This window comes from Nomascus leucogenys, chromosome 4 (genome assembly GCF_006542625.1).
Source record: "Nomascus leucogenys isolate Asia chromosome 4, Asia_NLE_v1, whole genome shotgun sequence".
NCBI classification, from domain to species: domain Eukaryota; kingdom Metazoa; phylum Chordata; class Mammalia; order Primates; family Hylobatidae; genus Nomascus; species Nomascus leucogenys.
The window spans coordinates 121,551,291-121,569,393 of NC_044384.1; the positions used below are offsets into that span (position 1 = coordinate 121,551,291).

The following is an 18,103-nucleotide window of genomic DNA, read 5'->3' on the forward strand; positions in this document are numbered from 1 at the left end:
ATGTTCTTGTGTCTGCTACTATAGTTCTTGTTATTTTTGTGATTACTTTAGCTTTGGTGTTCTTTTACAGTTGCATAGATATGAAGCCATTTACTGCTAATGATTTCATTTCTATAACACTAAATTATATTGTGCTCCACTTTTAATCTCCTACTCTGCAGACAGAGAAGATCTTTGCCATTTTAGGCTCCAAGGGAGAAGCGAATCTGTCTGTGTTACACCATGTTCATACTACCAGTCCTATGCCTCCCACACAATGAACACTCAATAAGTCCTTATGATGACTGAATACTTTTTGTTTAAGTTGCTTCTTCTTTAATATTGTCTTTAAAACAAACATTTTTCAAATATAATTCTTCTCTTAAAAAGAATATTTCTGTAAAAAGTAGTCATACACGGCCGGGCATGGTGGCTCATGCCTGTAATCCCAGCACTTGGGGAGACCGAGGCGAGCAGATCACCTGAGGTCAGGAGTTCGAGACCAGCCTCGCCAACATGGCAAAACCCCATCTTTACTAAAAGTACAAAAATTAGCCGGGTATGGTGGTGGGCACCTGTAATCTCAGCTACACAGGAGGCTGAGGCAGGGAAATTGCTTGAACCCAGGAGGCGGAGGTTGCAGTAAGCTGAGATCATGCCACTGCAGCCCAGCCTGGGCAACCAGAGTGAGACTCCATTTCCAAAAAAAAAAAAAAAAAAAAAAAGGGTCGGGGGGGCGGTCATAAACTAAGAAAGTAAGAAAGCAAATAGGAAACCCAAGGGTATTAAAAGGGCTCTCACTGAGAATGTGCATATCCAATGTGCATTCAGGGCAGGGGTTTCCTCATGCCTATTGAGGTGCACATCCTCACACACTGTCAGTGCTTAACACAAATTATTAGTCAATGAGGGAACAAATGCGTACGATAACAATGATACTGAAGATAATGATGGTGATAAAGACACGGTTGTAATTCATAATTGTGCTGCCAAATCTGTAAGGATTCACTATCCTTCAAAAAACAAACAGAAATAGAACATATCCCTCAAGGAATGTTTACTCATCTTAAATTGGAACACGAGATATAACTGCTGTATCATTTATATGGCTATCTGCCTACTTAGAAATCTAAAAAGACATCTTTGTTTTAATCACAAATGAATTTAGTCAGAGTAAATAATTACACCGAAAGCATTGAGGCACAATGGGGAGGAAATTGGGTGTTTAGAATCAAGTTTTCTCAACTTTGCCTGCACTTGGCTATGGACTCAAAACAGCCTGACAATCCCATTCTCCCACATGACCTTTGCAGGCCTTCATGCACTTACTGGCACTGAAGATAATTTTTATTAATAGTAGGTATGAATGGAAAAGACTTATAAAACTTTACAGCACAGGGGAAGTTTTCATCCATCACTGTAAACAAGTTGATATCAAGTCTGAAAATAGACAACATATTATCTGGGTTATAGATCATAACAAATCACTTAGTGTAAGCTGGCTGTGATGAAACTGGTAACTTAGCTGTCAGCTCACTAGTAGCAGATTTTGTGAGTGCATTAATGGGACCTACTAATTTAAGGAACTTAAACTACACTATGTCAGAATATTACATCCCTTAAAAGTTTTCAAACTAACATTTCCAGGCAGGATCACAAGCACTGAACTATCCCATGCGGTGACATTTACATCTAGTTTGTGTGAATGGTGCCCTTAATATTGTGCAATGCACATACTGTACTCCTGTACCCAGAAGACTGTGATTTGGGGAAATAAAAATGCATTTAAATAAAATATCTTTAAGAATTACTATATCATTACACCTCACCTAAAACTTATTCTTTAATTGGAAATAGGTAAAGAATTCCAAATCTTAATATTCCTAGAATGCATCTCCAAAAATCTTACTTGATTTTCTCTTCAACATAACCTGTAAACTATTTCTGGGAATCTGAGTGTTGATTGTTATCAATATCACATTAGTTCCACTAGTTCATTTTCATGTTGAGGCTGTGAAAATAATCTTGTTAAATGTTTCTATAGGAAGGAAAAAATCTCTTCAGAGCATCAGATAGAGAGAAAATGTTTAGTATTAGTCATTGCTTTTAAACTGACTCCAGGAGAGAACTGTAAACAAGATAAAGGAAAGAAATGCCACTTCATTGATTTTTGTTTTTATAACACATTGGCATTTTTTCACTAGACATCTGAGTACTTTGTTGGGTTACTTCTTGTTCAATTTCCATGTCTGTTGTTTGTGTCCATAGCCAAAACATCATTTCTGGGAAGTACAATTCCCAAAGCAATTACTGTCAATGGCATTTACTAACTCAATTAATAGAGCTTGGGGAGATTTTGTGAAAACTAGATCAGAGTTTTCGAGCCAGTGTGAAGTAGTTGGTTGATATTTGTCCTACTTAAGGATAAAACCCCAGCATAAAAATTTGGTGAAACAGCACCATATTCTGGATTTGAAACTTAGCATTTACCGATATTTGAAAATTCTTAAGGAAATCCAAAGACCACCCACAACCAAAGTTAACATAAAGCATTTTTCAAATTTAAGTGTCTCTCATCATAGTGTAAACATATCCATTCTTTGATTTAATCCAATCATCTTTACAACGTAGTTCAATAAAGTTTTCAAAAATAGACATATCACAAGTTCAGATGTGTGTCTGCTTATGTGTTGTGACGGTATATTGGTAGTCGCTGAATAAGTGAATGAATCAATGAATGCATGAGTAAATGTCTATTTAGTTTACAATTATCTTCACTGGGGCACTAAGTTATCATCAATCAAATTTTGATCTGACCATCTAGAAAATTCCGAAGCTATTTGCTTTTTGATCAGCTGTTATTATTTGTAGTATAAAGTACAATTTGGTGATTTTTTGGTAGTCATTGGAAAGGTCTTCTTTGGGAACACAGAAAAAAGCAACAGAAGTTCCTGATATATTTTTGAACTGGCTTGAAACATTCCTGGTTCCACACCACTCCACCAATCATTTGGGAGGGCACAAACAAGGTTGATGCAGGCAGTATTTTGCCTAAAGTAAGAAAGAGCCTCAGATGTATAGAATACCTGGCCAACACAATGTTACCAGGGGTCATCAGGGTCCCTGTGATAATTAAGTGAGACTATTTCTGAGCTAAGGGTGACATTAAAAACATTTTGCGACCAATATGTCATAAACACTGGCCAATCAGAATTTAAATGCACGAGTAGGATTTGGGAGAACTCCTGCTGTGCCAGCCAGTACCCCATTCTTGCTGGATCATGATGCTCCTGGAGGAGGCACCGGGGAGGAAGGGGAAGTGGAGTTGCACTGATGGCCTAGGGGCAGTGTCTATTTACCAAATGATAAGACACATTTTAATATACCAACAAGTTGCATGGCCCTTCTAGTAAATGGAAGCTGAACATCAGCCCTGCCCTTGGCTTCAGCTCCTTTAGGACAGTGGTTCTCAAAGTGTGGCCTAAAGACCAAGAATTCCTAAGATTGTATTAGGAGATCTATAGGGTTCTCCCTTTTTAAATGACTTACCTAGATGAAGGTAGATTTTTTTCTATATGTCTAAAGCAAGACAGAGTATAGCAAAAGAGAGAATGCTGAAGTACATGCACAAATCTGGCCATTTTTTACTGAGCCAGACACTAAAGCAATTTGTAAAAATAGAAAAGTGCACCACTTTTCTCAAAAAATTGCCTTTGTTTTAAAAAATAGATTTAACAAAATATACTATTCTTATTTGCACATGATGAGTTAATTTCTGTTATTATTTATTTTGTTGTAAGTAATAATTTTTAAGAGTATAAAGGGATCCAGAGACCAAGAGTTTGAGAACTGCTACTTAAGGAAATAAAACAATAAGAACTGTAGAACACCAAGGAGGAAGAGCCTAATAGCCCCCATCCCTCGATCATTTTATTCAGAGTTCCAATTGTCTCTTGAAAGATTAATTAATAATTTAAAAATATTCTTGTGTTTTTCACTTATGCAGAACATGGCCACTAGCATATATTTATATTTCAAAATCCTGCTAATTTATACTAATTTCTGTATATAAAGTTTTATGTATTAGATTTTTTTCATAAAGAAGTACATTTAGCTAAACTTTGCTAATAAAATTTTTATCAAAATGCCATGAGGAAAAAACAGCTTTAAACAATAAATTAAAATTTTAATTAGTCTATCAATTGGCATGTGCACAGTACTTCTAAAATGCTTGTAATCCATTGGTTTTGTGTCCTAAGAATTTCATCAGAAATCCCTTTCCCATGACCATTTTTACTCATCTTTTAGGAGAGAGGAAAAGTAAACATTAGCCTCAGTCTGTGCTATTATCTTCAATTCCACAGCAGCATAATCTAAACTACCATCTTTCATTTTATCTAAGACAAGGATTCAAAGGTGTACCATTGTTTCATATATCAAAACAAACAAACAAGCAAAAACAAACACTGCAAATGATCTCTTTATAAAGTTGGTATGCCAACCTTAGTATAATGGCAAATGAAAAACAAAACTACCCATTAAAAACAGACACCAAAGAAAGTTACTTGTCTCAATCATGACACTGAGTGAAGGAAAGGGTCAAACAAACAAAAAACCCTCCTTTAAGAATCTGACCCAGATCCGGGCTTCGGTTAGTGCTTTTATTTATGAAACCAGTGTAGTCAAAGACCTTAACCAGAGAATGTAGGTAGTGCCCCCAAGTGACTAACAGGAGCAAATGCATATTATCTTGTAAAATGCCACCTAGTAAAGAGAACCAGTTCCAGAAGCTTTAAAGTGTGGAAAACAGCAACAACAAAAACATGTGTCTTGGAATCAAATCCGGTAACCAGAATTTCCTGGCATATAAAATTAATTAAATATTGCTTATATAGGATTAATGTGTATCAAGACAACTTTATCAACTTGCTAATATACTTTAGCAAGTAAAATGCAAGGGGAAAACGGAAGCAAAAAAATATAAAGTGATGGGCACACAGTTATTCAACATTCTTCGGGTATCTACTTCTAAGACCACAATCAAAGTGTACAAATTAATATGTGCATCCCCAAACCAAAAAATTTGATAAACATATTTCTAGGGCATGCTATTTCTCTGCCTAATCTATTTTCTCTCAATGTGTATATATATTTGAAATATATTTTACTGTTCACAGATAAATTTTATCATGGTCCTTTGATTTTCATAGATCAACAGGAAAATTTATAGCTCTTAAAAATCAACTTTTGAAAACAAAGATTAGGAATATACCTTTAAAACCTACGTTTAAATTATAAGGTGCTCTGGGTCCTAAACTCAACTCCACAATGCTTCCACATTATAGTACATATAGCATTTATCATGCTTTGAAGCAAAGTCTTAGATTCTATATACAGTAGCCAGGTGGCAGCTGTAACTCTCTACATTTTGTCTTTATTGATTCCATTTTCAAGAAATGTACACTGAGATGAAGTGTCTTGCTGCAGTTGCCATCTATTGTATGAAGGTAATATTATAGTTCCTTAAGGAGACAGAAACTGAAGCTTCTGTCATTAATGCCAAGTTGTTAATTGAGTCTTGGGGCTTTGTGATGATAGTCTGTGACCCAAAGATATCTCTAATCAGCAGGCATTTTATCCAACCAAATTTTAAAATGTCAAATGAGTCTTTCTAGATTATGGGTGTTTGGTAGGGGACATGTGTTAACGAGTGCTATCAGGCATCAGTTGTCTTCTGGGGCCAATAGGGTTATCTGCTGATGGACTGGACTCCATGCTAAAAACACATGGATCACCCCCTCCACCTCATTTTTAGAACATAATACCCACTGCCTTTCTAAAGTTGAGAATATTAAAACTCTTTATCTTTTTTATTAGCTTTTGATGCTCAATAATGATTCTGTTTTTCATGTCTTAATGTAATGAGCTACAGTTTATATAGTACTTGAACATAACTATAACCTTTAAGAGGGGTTTTGAGACCTGCCTGGAAACACTCAAAACAAACAATGTTCTTAGAAACAGCAACTGAAAAAAGGCTAAAGGATTTGCTGAGAAAAATTCCAGCTTCCTTTCTTCCTTACCACTGTTCTGTCAGTATTGAAAGTGTAAAATGCTGCATCAAGTACAATGCTTCTTAAATGATAAATGGATGAAGTAGGTGCTTTGAATGAAATACTAAATAAAGCTCTTCTGTTGAAAGTATGGTACAAAATGGCATTTATTCAAGTCATTCAAACAACTCTATTCCATTTCACAAATAATGAAAAGACCTCATGGAAGCTAGGCACCTTTTCCTTGTCTTCTTACAAAAAAGTAACAAAAAGAACCCATTCCTAAGTGGCACTGGATCCATAAACTGGCTTTTTTACCAATTTGTATTGAGGGTAAATGGATAGTGAGCTGTTCAGCGCTTTTCATTCTCCTTGTGAAAAGCAAAATGCTGTATGTATCAACTTTTCTCCCTCTTTTTTGACCAAGACAATATCTTATTTTATATATATATATATAAAACAGATATCAAAACATTTATGAACATATGGGAATATGCATAAATATACATACATGTGCAAGTAAATCATCTCAATAGCAGGATGAAAAACAACCAAATTTTGTCTGCCTGTTTCAAAACACAAACATTCAACTCTCCCTATTGATTTCACTGAAAATATTTTGTTAAGTAATTATACCCTCATTTTATAGCTATTATACAAATAGAAATCAATTCTTTATAGATAAGTATTTCAGTGAGTTCCTTTCAGGTTCAAGTTGGGTTAAAGACAGAAGACTTGCTGTAGTGCAGAACTGAGGTTAATTTTGAAGTCCTCTACTCCTCAATAATTTCATCTAGAACACATTAACATGGGGCTGCTCATTTGTCCCTTTGAAGACACTGGGTGTTCCACGGGACCCAATTTCATCATGGCACCATACGTCTGCCTTGCCACCTTCTGAGGGATATCTACTGCCAAATTTCAGAGCAAATGCTGTCAGTCAGGACTCACCTCTCCTTCCCTGGGCCAAGGCCTCCCATTCTGGGTATATTTGCTTTGATTCTGTCGCTTCTTTTGTCCTCCATCAGCGAATTTGCACAGCAAAGGCTCACTGGGGGCTGGGAAGATAAGAAACCAATTCTACATTAACAACTCCCCCTTAAAAAATAAGTGATTATGTGAGTCACAGTAGTGCCTTGTAGTGAGTATCTTTTGAAGTAACATCTTGCTTCTGAAGAGATATTTGGCACCCTTTTAGTCTCAGCTCTGTTGGCCGCTGTTCTAACTAACTGGGCTTCAAAAAAGTACTGGCAGATCATAAAAGAATATAACAAATATTGTTGAAAAAATAATCAGTTGAAGCAGAATGTGAATTTGCTTTAGAAGTAAAGACGCAAGCACCGACCCTTCCAGAAACGTGTTCATGATCGGTATTTATATGGGGATAAATATTTCTTCCTCAAAGCAACAGTGTTTGCACTGTAGAAACTGAAGGATTCAATTTTGGAAAGAGATGATTAGGAGCTTCTTTTTCAAAAGAGAGACATTTTGCTAACTGCAATCAAATTAGCTTTTAAAAAATTAGTCCCCTGTAATTTCTAAATGGCTAGAAGCTGATGCTCCACCCAACCCTCTTCACTGCAATTTTCCAGTAAAATCTAGTCAGAATCCCAGGGAGAACAATTATTAGAATGTTAAGTGAACCCACATGATAAAAATATAGCCAAAGGATATGGCTATAACTTGTGGGTCCCAGATTGCTTGATGTGGTCCTACATGACTCAGGTAAATGTATTTCCCAAGAGAAAGTGACCAAAACTGATGTCTGAACTCCTCTTCCAACAATTACATTGGAAAATGACAATCTTTTAAAACCCAACAGGGCAAAATTATTCTTTGAGAACTGATGTTCTCCTTCACATCCCTGCTTGACTGGAAAATTGCTGCTTGTTATCACAATAAATATATTTTTAAATGAATGAATAAAATGAAAGCCAAAGTGGCCTGACAAACTTTTTTAATACATTAATATGGCTGGGAAGTTTCATTTCTTAGTTTATCTGCTTGAATTAACCAAATATTAATTTGTCAGTTTACAGTCTGAAAACCAAAATGACCACCCTGCATAACTGTACTCATTAGGAAAAGTATGTTTTACTAAAGATTAATTATACTAAAGGCCCTAATTCTTGACCAATCCCTGTGTCCTTGCCTTTTGCTATATAATATTGTGGAGCCCTCTCACTCTGAACCCAGGTCTGACCCCATGTGATTGCTTTGGCCAATGGGATGTTAGCAAATGAGACATGAGCAGAAGCTTGAAATGGGTTTAAGTATTGAGAGTTGCTTCTTTTGCTCCTGTGCATGGATATGTGAACATGCCCAGGTTAGCCTGCTGGAGGATGAGATGCAAATAAAGATATGTCATCCTTAACATCCTAACATTCCAGCCAAGGCCATACTAGATCATCCAATGCCAGCCACCACCCAGACATGTGAACCCGCACATCCAAGATCGGTAGTGGTACAGAGTTAACTGGCAGTTAACAACAGAAAAAAATACATAAGCCTAGGTGATATAAACTGAGCCCACCACACAAATGTGTAAGCTAAAGAAGTCTTTATTGTTTCATGCCACTGGGATGTTATAATTGATATGTGGCATTATTGTCTTGATAGATAACTGACACAACTTCCCCAACACCCATTCTCCCCCATTCGCACCCCAGATTCCTTGCATTTATTTATCTGGGTAAAATTAAACCTTTTTAAGGAATTAATGAGAATTCCAAAATTGTTTCCAAAATTCTTTCCAAAATCAACAGTGGAAAAAGAATACAATCAAACAGCTACTTACAAATAAATATTTGAAAATCATTTGGCTCTAAGGGGGAGTCATATTTTGTCAAGTCCTTTTAGCTCACTCTTTATTAGCAGCAACTCTGTTTATCAGTACTGGAGGGAATGACTCAAAGAGACAGGGGTCACCATTGACCAAGAGAAATAAAAAACAAAATGTCATTCCTGCCCTATACAGAGCACACAGTTCTGTATAAAGAGAGCACTCAATAAATATCATTGCCTCACTGAACACAAGTGGTTTTTCACACTGACTGCTCTGATGAGCCTCTGAGTTCAGTGACTTGGGTGAAGCCAGGAAAATCACACAAGAGAAAGATTGCATCATGCAATATCTGTAGATAGTCACTGCCTTTATGTTAGAAGTACTGTAAATTCTGATTCCAGATGAAAAACCTAAATGCTAAATGCAATCATTGCATCCCAATATTCTCTGAGTAACATAATTTCCTGTGAGATTCCAAAACTATCTATTTATATCACATGTAAGCTCATCCTCCTCTATAGAGTATTTTCTCTCTAGCCATTTTAAAGATTCAGGTACATACAGGTATTAAAATGGGATGGTCATGCCAACATATGAGTTCATCACTGTCAGTGGTACAAATTTCTCACAAAAGGTATATCTAGAAGCACCTTACATTTCTTGCTGTAAAGAAACTGGTTCCAATTTCTTGTGAGGAGGGATGGCAGCTTTGTGTGCCTCTGTTAGGTAAGAAATTTTCCTAGCAACTACATTCACAGACACACACATAACACCCACAGGGGAGTTTTTTTTTTTTTAACAGCTTTATTGAGTCAACTGACATAAAATAAACTGTACATATTCCCAGTATACAATCTGTCAGTGTTGATATATGCATATGCCTATGTGACCATCACCATTGTCAAGATAATGAATATATCCATCACCCTTAACAGTCAGAAGCTTCTTTCTACTCAAATATAGTCTTTTTTTAACCAAGGAATGTTATCCAAGGAGAGGAATTTTTTTTTTTTTTTTTAGTATTTGGTGTTAATAATAGACTAAAGTTTATCAAGCACTTCCGTTTTACATAGATCATTCATTTAATCTTCACTACAACTCTATGAGGCAACTAATATTTTTCCCTATTTTACCAGTGAAGGAACTGAGATTCAGAATGGTTTAGTGGCTTGCTATGGGTCACACACCTGAGATTTAAACCTAAGTAGCAGCTAAACCACTAAATGCAGTTGTACCAATACTGAATTAGAAATCAGGCTTTATCTGCTAAGTGTCATCCTTGAAGAAAAAAATATCTTGTCATACCTATTTGCACTGTGTCCAAATAAGCAGAATTGGCCCATACATAAGAACTTTTGTGTCCAGATTTATTTGTAAGTCCTACAGTCCATGCATGATGGATCATCAGTGACCCAATATGGCATGAGATCGAGTTTGATTGTCCTCTTGGATGTCTAACTCATAGGTGAGGAGCATGTTTTCACTCCCTTCCTTAGTCCCCATACCAGTTTTCCCTTAATATCATAAGTCTTCCGTTAACGTCAGATTTATATTTAAAAAGAGACCAACTTGCTTATTTTGTTCTTAAAACCTTCCCTGATAATTTCCAGATTTTTATTCTGCCTATGGCTGTAAGAACACATTGCCCAGTGGCTACAGAAAACTCTGGGTTTCTTTTCCAAGTTGTAAATGGTAATCTATTTTTATTTAAGTTTTACCTTTTATACATCTTTGGGTAATGGCTTTTATGAAACATATTTCTACTCTTTGAAGCAGGGTTGTTTATTGTCCCCTAATAATGGTTCTTATAAGGTTTATAGGATAGTCCCTGGTTCTAATAGTCTAGAATATGACTCTCTTTAGGTAGTTTCTACAGGCTCATATTTCCATAGGCTTTATCACATACTTTGAGGGCACTTAATTGTTAAGGGTGCCAGCTTCCTGGGTTTGAAGTCTGGCTCCCTTACTTGCTAGCTACAAAATACTAGGCAAATTTCCTTCCTTCCTTCCTTCCTTCCTTCCTTCCTTCCTTCCTTCCTTCCTTCCTTCCTTCCTACCTTCCTTCCTTCCTTCTTTCCTTCCTTCCTTCTTCCTTCCTTTTCTTCCTCTCCCTCCCTTCCTCCCTCCCTCCCTCCTTCCTTCCTTCCTCCCTCCTTCCCTTCCCCTTCCCCTTCTCCTTCTCCTTCCCCTTCTCCTTCCCCTTCCTTTCTCTTCCCTTCCTTCCTTCTTTCCTTTCTTTTACATTTCTGTGACTCATTTTTCTTATGTATAAAATGGGGAAATAATGTTAAATACTTCATAGAGCTATTGTGAAAGTTTTTTTAAAGAATGTATTATATCTAAATAAATACTGAATGTGTTTGCTGCAAAGATTATTATTGATTAGTATCCCTGTCACCCATTTCCCAGTTACCAACTGTGAAACCTGGTCATGTGCCAGTATCAGAGTTTGGAACGTTTAAGCTTTATTTTCGTCAACTCTGTTCCATTTTAACTCCATAGAGGCCTCATCAACATACAAACCTTGCAACTATCCTCAACAACAACAACAAAAAGATGTGTTCATGGAAAAGATCTGTGTTTCTAAAACGGTTCTTGTTTGCTATAGCTTGTCATTGGGTCATCTGGCTACTACAGCACTAGGTCACTTTCCTGAGTCATTGCCAGAATTTGGCTTTCATTGTCTCCTGGGTATGATGCATGTTATGTTATTATTATCTGTGTTAACCTCCAATTGCCTGTGATGAATGCTCTCTGTTCTTTTGCTGTTGTTTCTGATCATTAGTACTATTACTATTATCTTGCCACTCAATTGCAAAAGTTCTGTTGGCAGTTTAAATCCATCAGGGTTGTATTTTACTACTAGAAAAACTATTGAGCCATCTACATAGTAATAGATTTCACTGGAGTTTCCCTTTTCCAGATCCCATTAAAATGTTAAATAATTACTGTTGCTAAAGCTAAGTTCCAGAAAATCTTTCCTCATTAAAAGAGACCATCTTTACCTTTCATTACCTCTCCCTAAAACAATTACATATCTATAATTACATTCCAAAACGGCAGGTCTTTCCCAATTCCCTTATTTAAACATTTGTATTAAATAAATAAAATAAAATGCTCTAAATGAGTTATTTACACTAATATTTCTTCTACCGACTGGCATAAAAAAATTTAGCAGAGACATCCCTTAAACAAATATTACCAAATAACAATGTTCTAGATTGCCAAAGATCAAATATATAAAGAGTATGAGATTCTGGATTTTAAGCCTACCTTAAAATTTTCCCTTATTGTAAAGAGAAATTTCAAATAGTTGTTTTTAAACTAAGAGAAAATTTAAAAGTCATAGGGTGAGATTTTCTTAGCTTTCAACTAAAATCTCTTTGTGAACTGTCTTCATAAATTTTACAATTTTTTTAAAGGTCTCAAATATTAGCCACCCTGATATTTGGGGATCTGCATAAGAAGTTAGGCTATGAATACTGATAATGACCTATTTATATTTACTGACATTGCTAAGTTAAAACATCTGATTCTATTAATTTTAAGATGATTATATACTGTTAATTTTAAGATGATTATAATGGAAGACAGATAAAGCCACGATGTTTTACTAGACACATTTAAAAAAATTCCAGAAATACATTTTCTTTTTTTAATTATTATTATACTTTTAAGTTCTAGGGTACATGTGCACAACGTGCAGGTTTGTTACATATGTATACATGTGCCATGTTGGTGTGCTGCACCCATTAACTCATCATTTACATTAGGTATATCTCCTAATGCTATCCCTCCCCCCTACTCCCACCGCACAACAGGCCCTGGTATGTGATGTTCCCCTTCCTGTGTCCATGTACATTTTCAAATGTGCTATTTCAAAAACAATGAATATATTTCCATAGTATCCTTAAATTTCAGGAGTCAAATTCGGATTAATTTCCCAAAGAGAAATATTTCACTGAGAGTGGCAGAGAAAACATTAGTAGACTAGGTGAACTAAAATTCACATAATCATCTTGTTCTTAGGTAATTCCTAAATACCTTTAAGATAAAATCCAAATTCTTTGATTAGAAAATAAGAATTTTTCCCCTTCATCATATCTTTATTAGTATCTTTCCATCCCTGAATAGTTTACACTCTGTCACTTCCTTTTTTTTTTTTTCTTTTTTTTTTTGAGACAGAGTCTTGCTCTGTCTCTCAGGCTGGAGTGCAGTGGCTTGATCTTGGATCTCAGCTCACTTCAACCTGCGCCTCCTGGGTTCAAGTGATTCTCCTGCCTTACCCTCCTGAGTATCTGGGACTATAGGCACACGATGCCACACTGAGCTAATTTCACTCTCGTCACTTCTAAGGGCAGTTCCTCCCTGCCTGGAATTTCTTTTCCCAACTGCCCCCACCACACATGCACACACACACCCCTCCATCTGGCAAATGACAAGGAAGCCCTCTTTGACTCCCAGCTCAGAGTGATATTATCTAGCGTGTATTTGGCCAGCTTTCACAGGTTGAATGCTGTTTCTCTTTGTGTTAAATAAATCCTGTGACAGGATTAATTTATTTCCAGGTCTGAGGGTAGAAAGTGATCATAGGAGAGGTTGGAGTGAAGTTTGCCATGTGTGTATGTATGTGCGCACTGTGTGTGTGTGTGTGTGCGCACACTGTTAACCACATTTTGCACTTAGTCATAGATAATACATGAAAGTGATGTCACTCACAGTAAGGTCAATGAACCCAGCAGCAATGGAATCATCACCTGGGAGCTTGTTAGAAATGTAGACTCTTGGGCCCGTTTCCAGACCAACTATATCAAAATCTGTATTTTAACCAGATCCCCAGGTGATTTCTGTGTATGTTAAGATTTGAGAAGAACTGTTTTGGTTATGACTGGCTCCATAACTGAAAGGGGAATGCATATTAAACGTTAAACATGAAATGCTCTGAATAATTAGAGACTTCGGTAGCACAGAAATATTATATTGCTTACAATTTCCTTACCGTAGGATTATGGTGCCAATTACTTGCATTTAGTCTCTTTTAACAGTAGTTAAAATAGAGACTAAATGAAGAAGAGGCCTTTGTGGAAGTGGGATGCTGTTATAAGCCACAGACTTTAATGTGCTAGAAGACATTATGGTCTATGATGCAAATGGGGAGTATTTAAAATATAATTATAACAATGCATGGCAATAAAGTTGCACAGTAATTACGAAGGAGTAATTATTGTTTGCTTGCTTAGTGGAGTATTTCTAGCCTTCCAAACTTTGTATTAAACATGCAACATACAATGCATAAACTGATATAATGATCCGATGGCTTATAGGATTTGGTGTTTTAAGCAAGCAAAACAATGACAAAGATTTTGCTTATCAAAATTAAGGTATGAGAATTTATTTTGATTTTCTGTTTACAATTTAAAATACATGCAGTTTGATAAGTCACTAAAATGTTCTTTAATATGCTATTGATGAGAAGATATTGACATCTAAGATATCGACAGCAGAATTCCTTCTTTCCTTAGAGAAGCTGAACACTTTCATTTTTAACATTCAATTTATTTAAGTTATTCTAGTGCTTGTATTGGACTGTGGTGATGGTTTTAAATATTTCTTTATTGCTATAACATTGCTGGTCTGGTACTTTAACTATTAAATTTAAAAATTCCTCATTTCAGATAGGTTCCAAATCTTCAGGAAAAAATAAAGAGTGGGAGGAGCTGGGTGGAGAAGAAAAGCTAATGACAACAGAAGTAGTTTATTCAAGGTGAGTTTATAAAATCTTAGTATAAGAGTAGACAAAATAAAGGACTTTAAAAAAGAATCTCAAAAATTAAAAGTTAAAAGTTATAAACTTTTGATCCAGGAGCTACCTTTAAAGAAATATTGTGAGGTTGTAAATTATTTCTCAATTGAAAAAATGAAACAAATGATCACGAGGTCAGGAGATCGAGACCATCCTGGCTAACAAGGTAAAACCCCATCTCTACTAAAAATACAAAAAATTAGCCAGGCGTGGTGGCGGCCGCCTGTAGTTCCAGCTACTCGGGAGGCTGAAGCAGGAGAATGGCGTGAACCCGGGAGGCGGAGCTTGCAGTGAGCCGAGATCGCGCCACTGCACTCCAGCCTGGGTGACAGAGCGAGGCTCCGCCTCAAAAAAAAAAAAAAATAAATAAATAAATAAAAGAAAAGAAACAAATGAAACCTCCTCCCTAAACTATTCCTGTGATATTCTGGGTGACTTGCACATTAAAAAGCAGTTCACACTAATGGATGAAAACATGATACTAATAGAAGGATGATAATGAAACTCAGGAGCATATTTAACACAGTCAATCTTTTATTTATTTTTTGACCCACACGTATTCAATACCAAATAATACTGGCACTACTCTAAACTTTGCTCCTGGCAAAGTAGTCACAGTCTAGAAGGGGAGAGAGCCAAGTAAAAGGAAAACTCAAGATTACAATGGCTGCTATAATGGAAACATAGATAGGCATTTGTAGAGCATGGAATGGATGTCAACCTCCAGCACTGCAGTCATCGAATATCCTTTAGCTTAGAAATCACATCCAATTCCACAGAGTTTGAAACAATGGTTTGCATATATGCCCCACCTCCCACCCCATGCCAACTGCCAAATCATGAACTAGCACATGGAAAACAAGTCAACTGTCACTTACTCTGGATAAAAACAAGTTTTAATCAAATGTTTGTTAAATGAAAATATAAATTAGGAAAGTGGATGCAATGCTAAGATTTGGTCAAAATGCTTTAAGAACGTCTGGGGCCATCTAGACTTGATGTTGAGAACTGGTAGCCTTGCAACAAAAACTTAGAACTCCTTTTGTACTTGCTCCGACACTCCACAATCCTTCCAAATGCAGACAGAAGTACTTTATACTGATTTGGAACAAAAAATATTTATGGAGAAATGCTAGAAATAAGTGTCTGAAGCTAACTGTATGCTGGAACCCATGCCTTTAATTATTTTCACTTATCCCAAAACACTATTTTGTTTGTTATATCCAGGAAGGTCTTGCAGAATAAGGCCTCTGAAATGTTTGCAAAAGGTTTTGTTGGAAAACGTCCACTTTCTTTTCCACATGTGCCTATGCATGATAGACTTCTGATGCCTACCAGAGTGTGTATGTGTGTATGTGTGTGTGTGCATGCCCCCATGCATATGTATGTATGTATTTATTTCTAGATATAGAGCTGGCAAGCTTTCAATTTAAACCACAGTTTACATGGCAAAAATTACTTGAAGGTTACAACACAGAATTATTGTATTTTGGAGTTAGAAAACCTGCATATGGCAAAGGAAGCTATTTGGTTACATTTTCTTTTGACTCTTAGCACCCTGCTTAGTATTTAATTATGTTTTGTGTACAATAATAAGCGAGGCGTAGCTAGGTATGTAATTCTTAGTTGTAATAAAATCCCATGCTGAATGGCGTATAGATCCTGTTTGCCATGTAACTATAAAATTTTCTTAATTCAAACTCTTGATTTTGTCAATAAGGAAAATAAAAATAAAAGTTTAGCGAATTGCTAGCTAATTTGTGGTAGTTGGTGGCAAAGTTACAATCAGCTCTTTTGATGTCTAAGTGAACGCTTTCTCCAACTGCTTACTTTCTACCCTCTTTACCATCAGAAGGAATAGGGAATGAAGTTTGAGCAGTTCTTATGACTGACTTTATCATTTTGGAATGGGGCAAAAAGATTGAGTACTCACAAAAATATAATTACAGTAGTTCTCTGGGCCAGGTTAGAATTAAAACCAAAAGCTAAGAAACCAGTTAGATCTCCTAAAAGAATGTATGCTGCCCCTCTAATAATGGCTTGTTTTAAAATAATAAACAAATCACCTGGATTGTATTTATAAGTGTCAGGCTCATGTTTATGCCTATCATTTAGGTCAAAAACTGGTGAGGGAATATAAACTAAAAAGAGGAAGTAAATAAAAAATAGCATACGCTGAAAAAATGTAATTTTCATGCACATGCCTAATTTTATCCCTCAGTAATGGATTACTGCTTATATTTGGTTTTATATATAATTCTGTACTATGTGAAATAGGCTTACAAGAAAGAAAATGCCCCACAGTGACGACAAAAGCAGAGAACAGCTATTTGACTAGAAACAACATAGAGGAAATCACCTTTTGACAAATTGTATTACGGCCTAAATAGTGATCTCAAGATCTCCTCTCTGTTTTAAAGATTAAAACACCATCATTTAAAAAAATTGTAACAATTCTCTGATAATTCCTTCCCTATATAAAAAGATGGTTCTAAAAGGAACAACCGTGCCCCCATAAGGGGAATAATGTAACGCTATTGTTTCAAGTGGAAAAAGTTAATGTTTCAAGTAGATGGGACGTAAAGTTTTCACTGACAGTTAAATTTAGTTCACTTTTTGGGGAAAAGGCTGGAACATTATTGGTGCTGAATGAAGGCAATGTTTTGACACCAAGAAATTGGAAAGTACCAGCATTTCCAAGAAATATCAGTTGGTTGAGGTAGCAACAGACTAGCGAAACTTGTGTGGCTAAAAGGCAAAGCACCAAGGAAAAAGTTTCTAAGATGAAGCACCTTCATGAAATTAGAAGAATCTTATTTATTGACCAAGACGAAGTGTTTCTGATCCTGCCTCATTCCTCCCTCCTCCTTGGCTCCAGAGTATTGCACTTCCCTCTGAGAGAGCTCTTGCATACTGTATTTTATATTTATAGATTACTATGTACTACATATAAGATGAAAATTTTTTATTAGAAAGAGGTACAAAGAAATATCACTATAATCTTACAGTGCAGATACCCCTTTGATATTAAAAATGAATTAAAAATATGGAAAAACTACACGTAAAAAGTTAGTAAATTCAAACTATAGAAAGGTTAAAAATAAAAATACCTCTTTTAAATCCCTCACTTTTTATGATTTCTTTCAAAAATGCATAACTATATACATCTACTAATTTGTTTATTTAGTTCTTTTTTTAATTTCTAAGATGCTAGTATTGCTTAGTATATTGGCTTTGTTTGTTTACCTTAATTGTATATGAAGAATTTTCCATATTAGCGCACATATCATGAAATGCTGCTTAGTATTATGGCATAATTATGATGTATCATAATTTATAAATGTTCATCAATAGGGGATGAGCTAGATGTCATTAATTTTCCATAATGCATTCCCATGTTCCTCTCCACTACTATGAGAATTTGATTTGATTGAGGTCAGAAGCTGGGCCCTATTCACCATTGCCTAGTGTCTACCTCACTGG

The 18,103-nt window shown here is 35.8% G+C and overlaps 1 protein-coding gene across 7 annotated transcripts in view; it reads right to left on the reverse strand.

Moving 5' to 3' along the window:
• The window catches only part of RBMS3 (RNA binding motif single stranded interacting protein 3), an 864,792-nt gene that overhangs the window by 148,303 nt on the left and 698,386 nt on the right, over window positions 1-18,103 (reverse strand). For all 7 annotated transcript variants that reach the window (XM_030812232.1, XM_030812235.1, XM_030812230.1 and 4 more), the window contains exon 7: window positions 6,984-7,090. In XM_030812232.1, coding sequence (XP_030668092.1) covers window positions 6,984-7,090 — 107 coding nt within the window. The remainder of the gene's footprint in view (window positions 1-6,983; window positions 7,091-18,103) is intronic.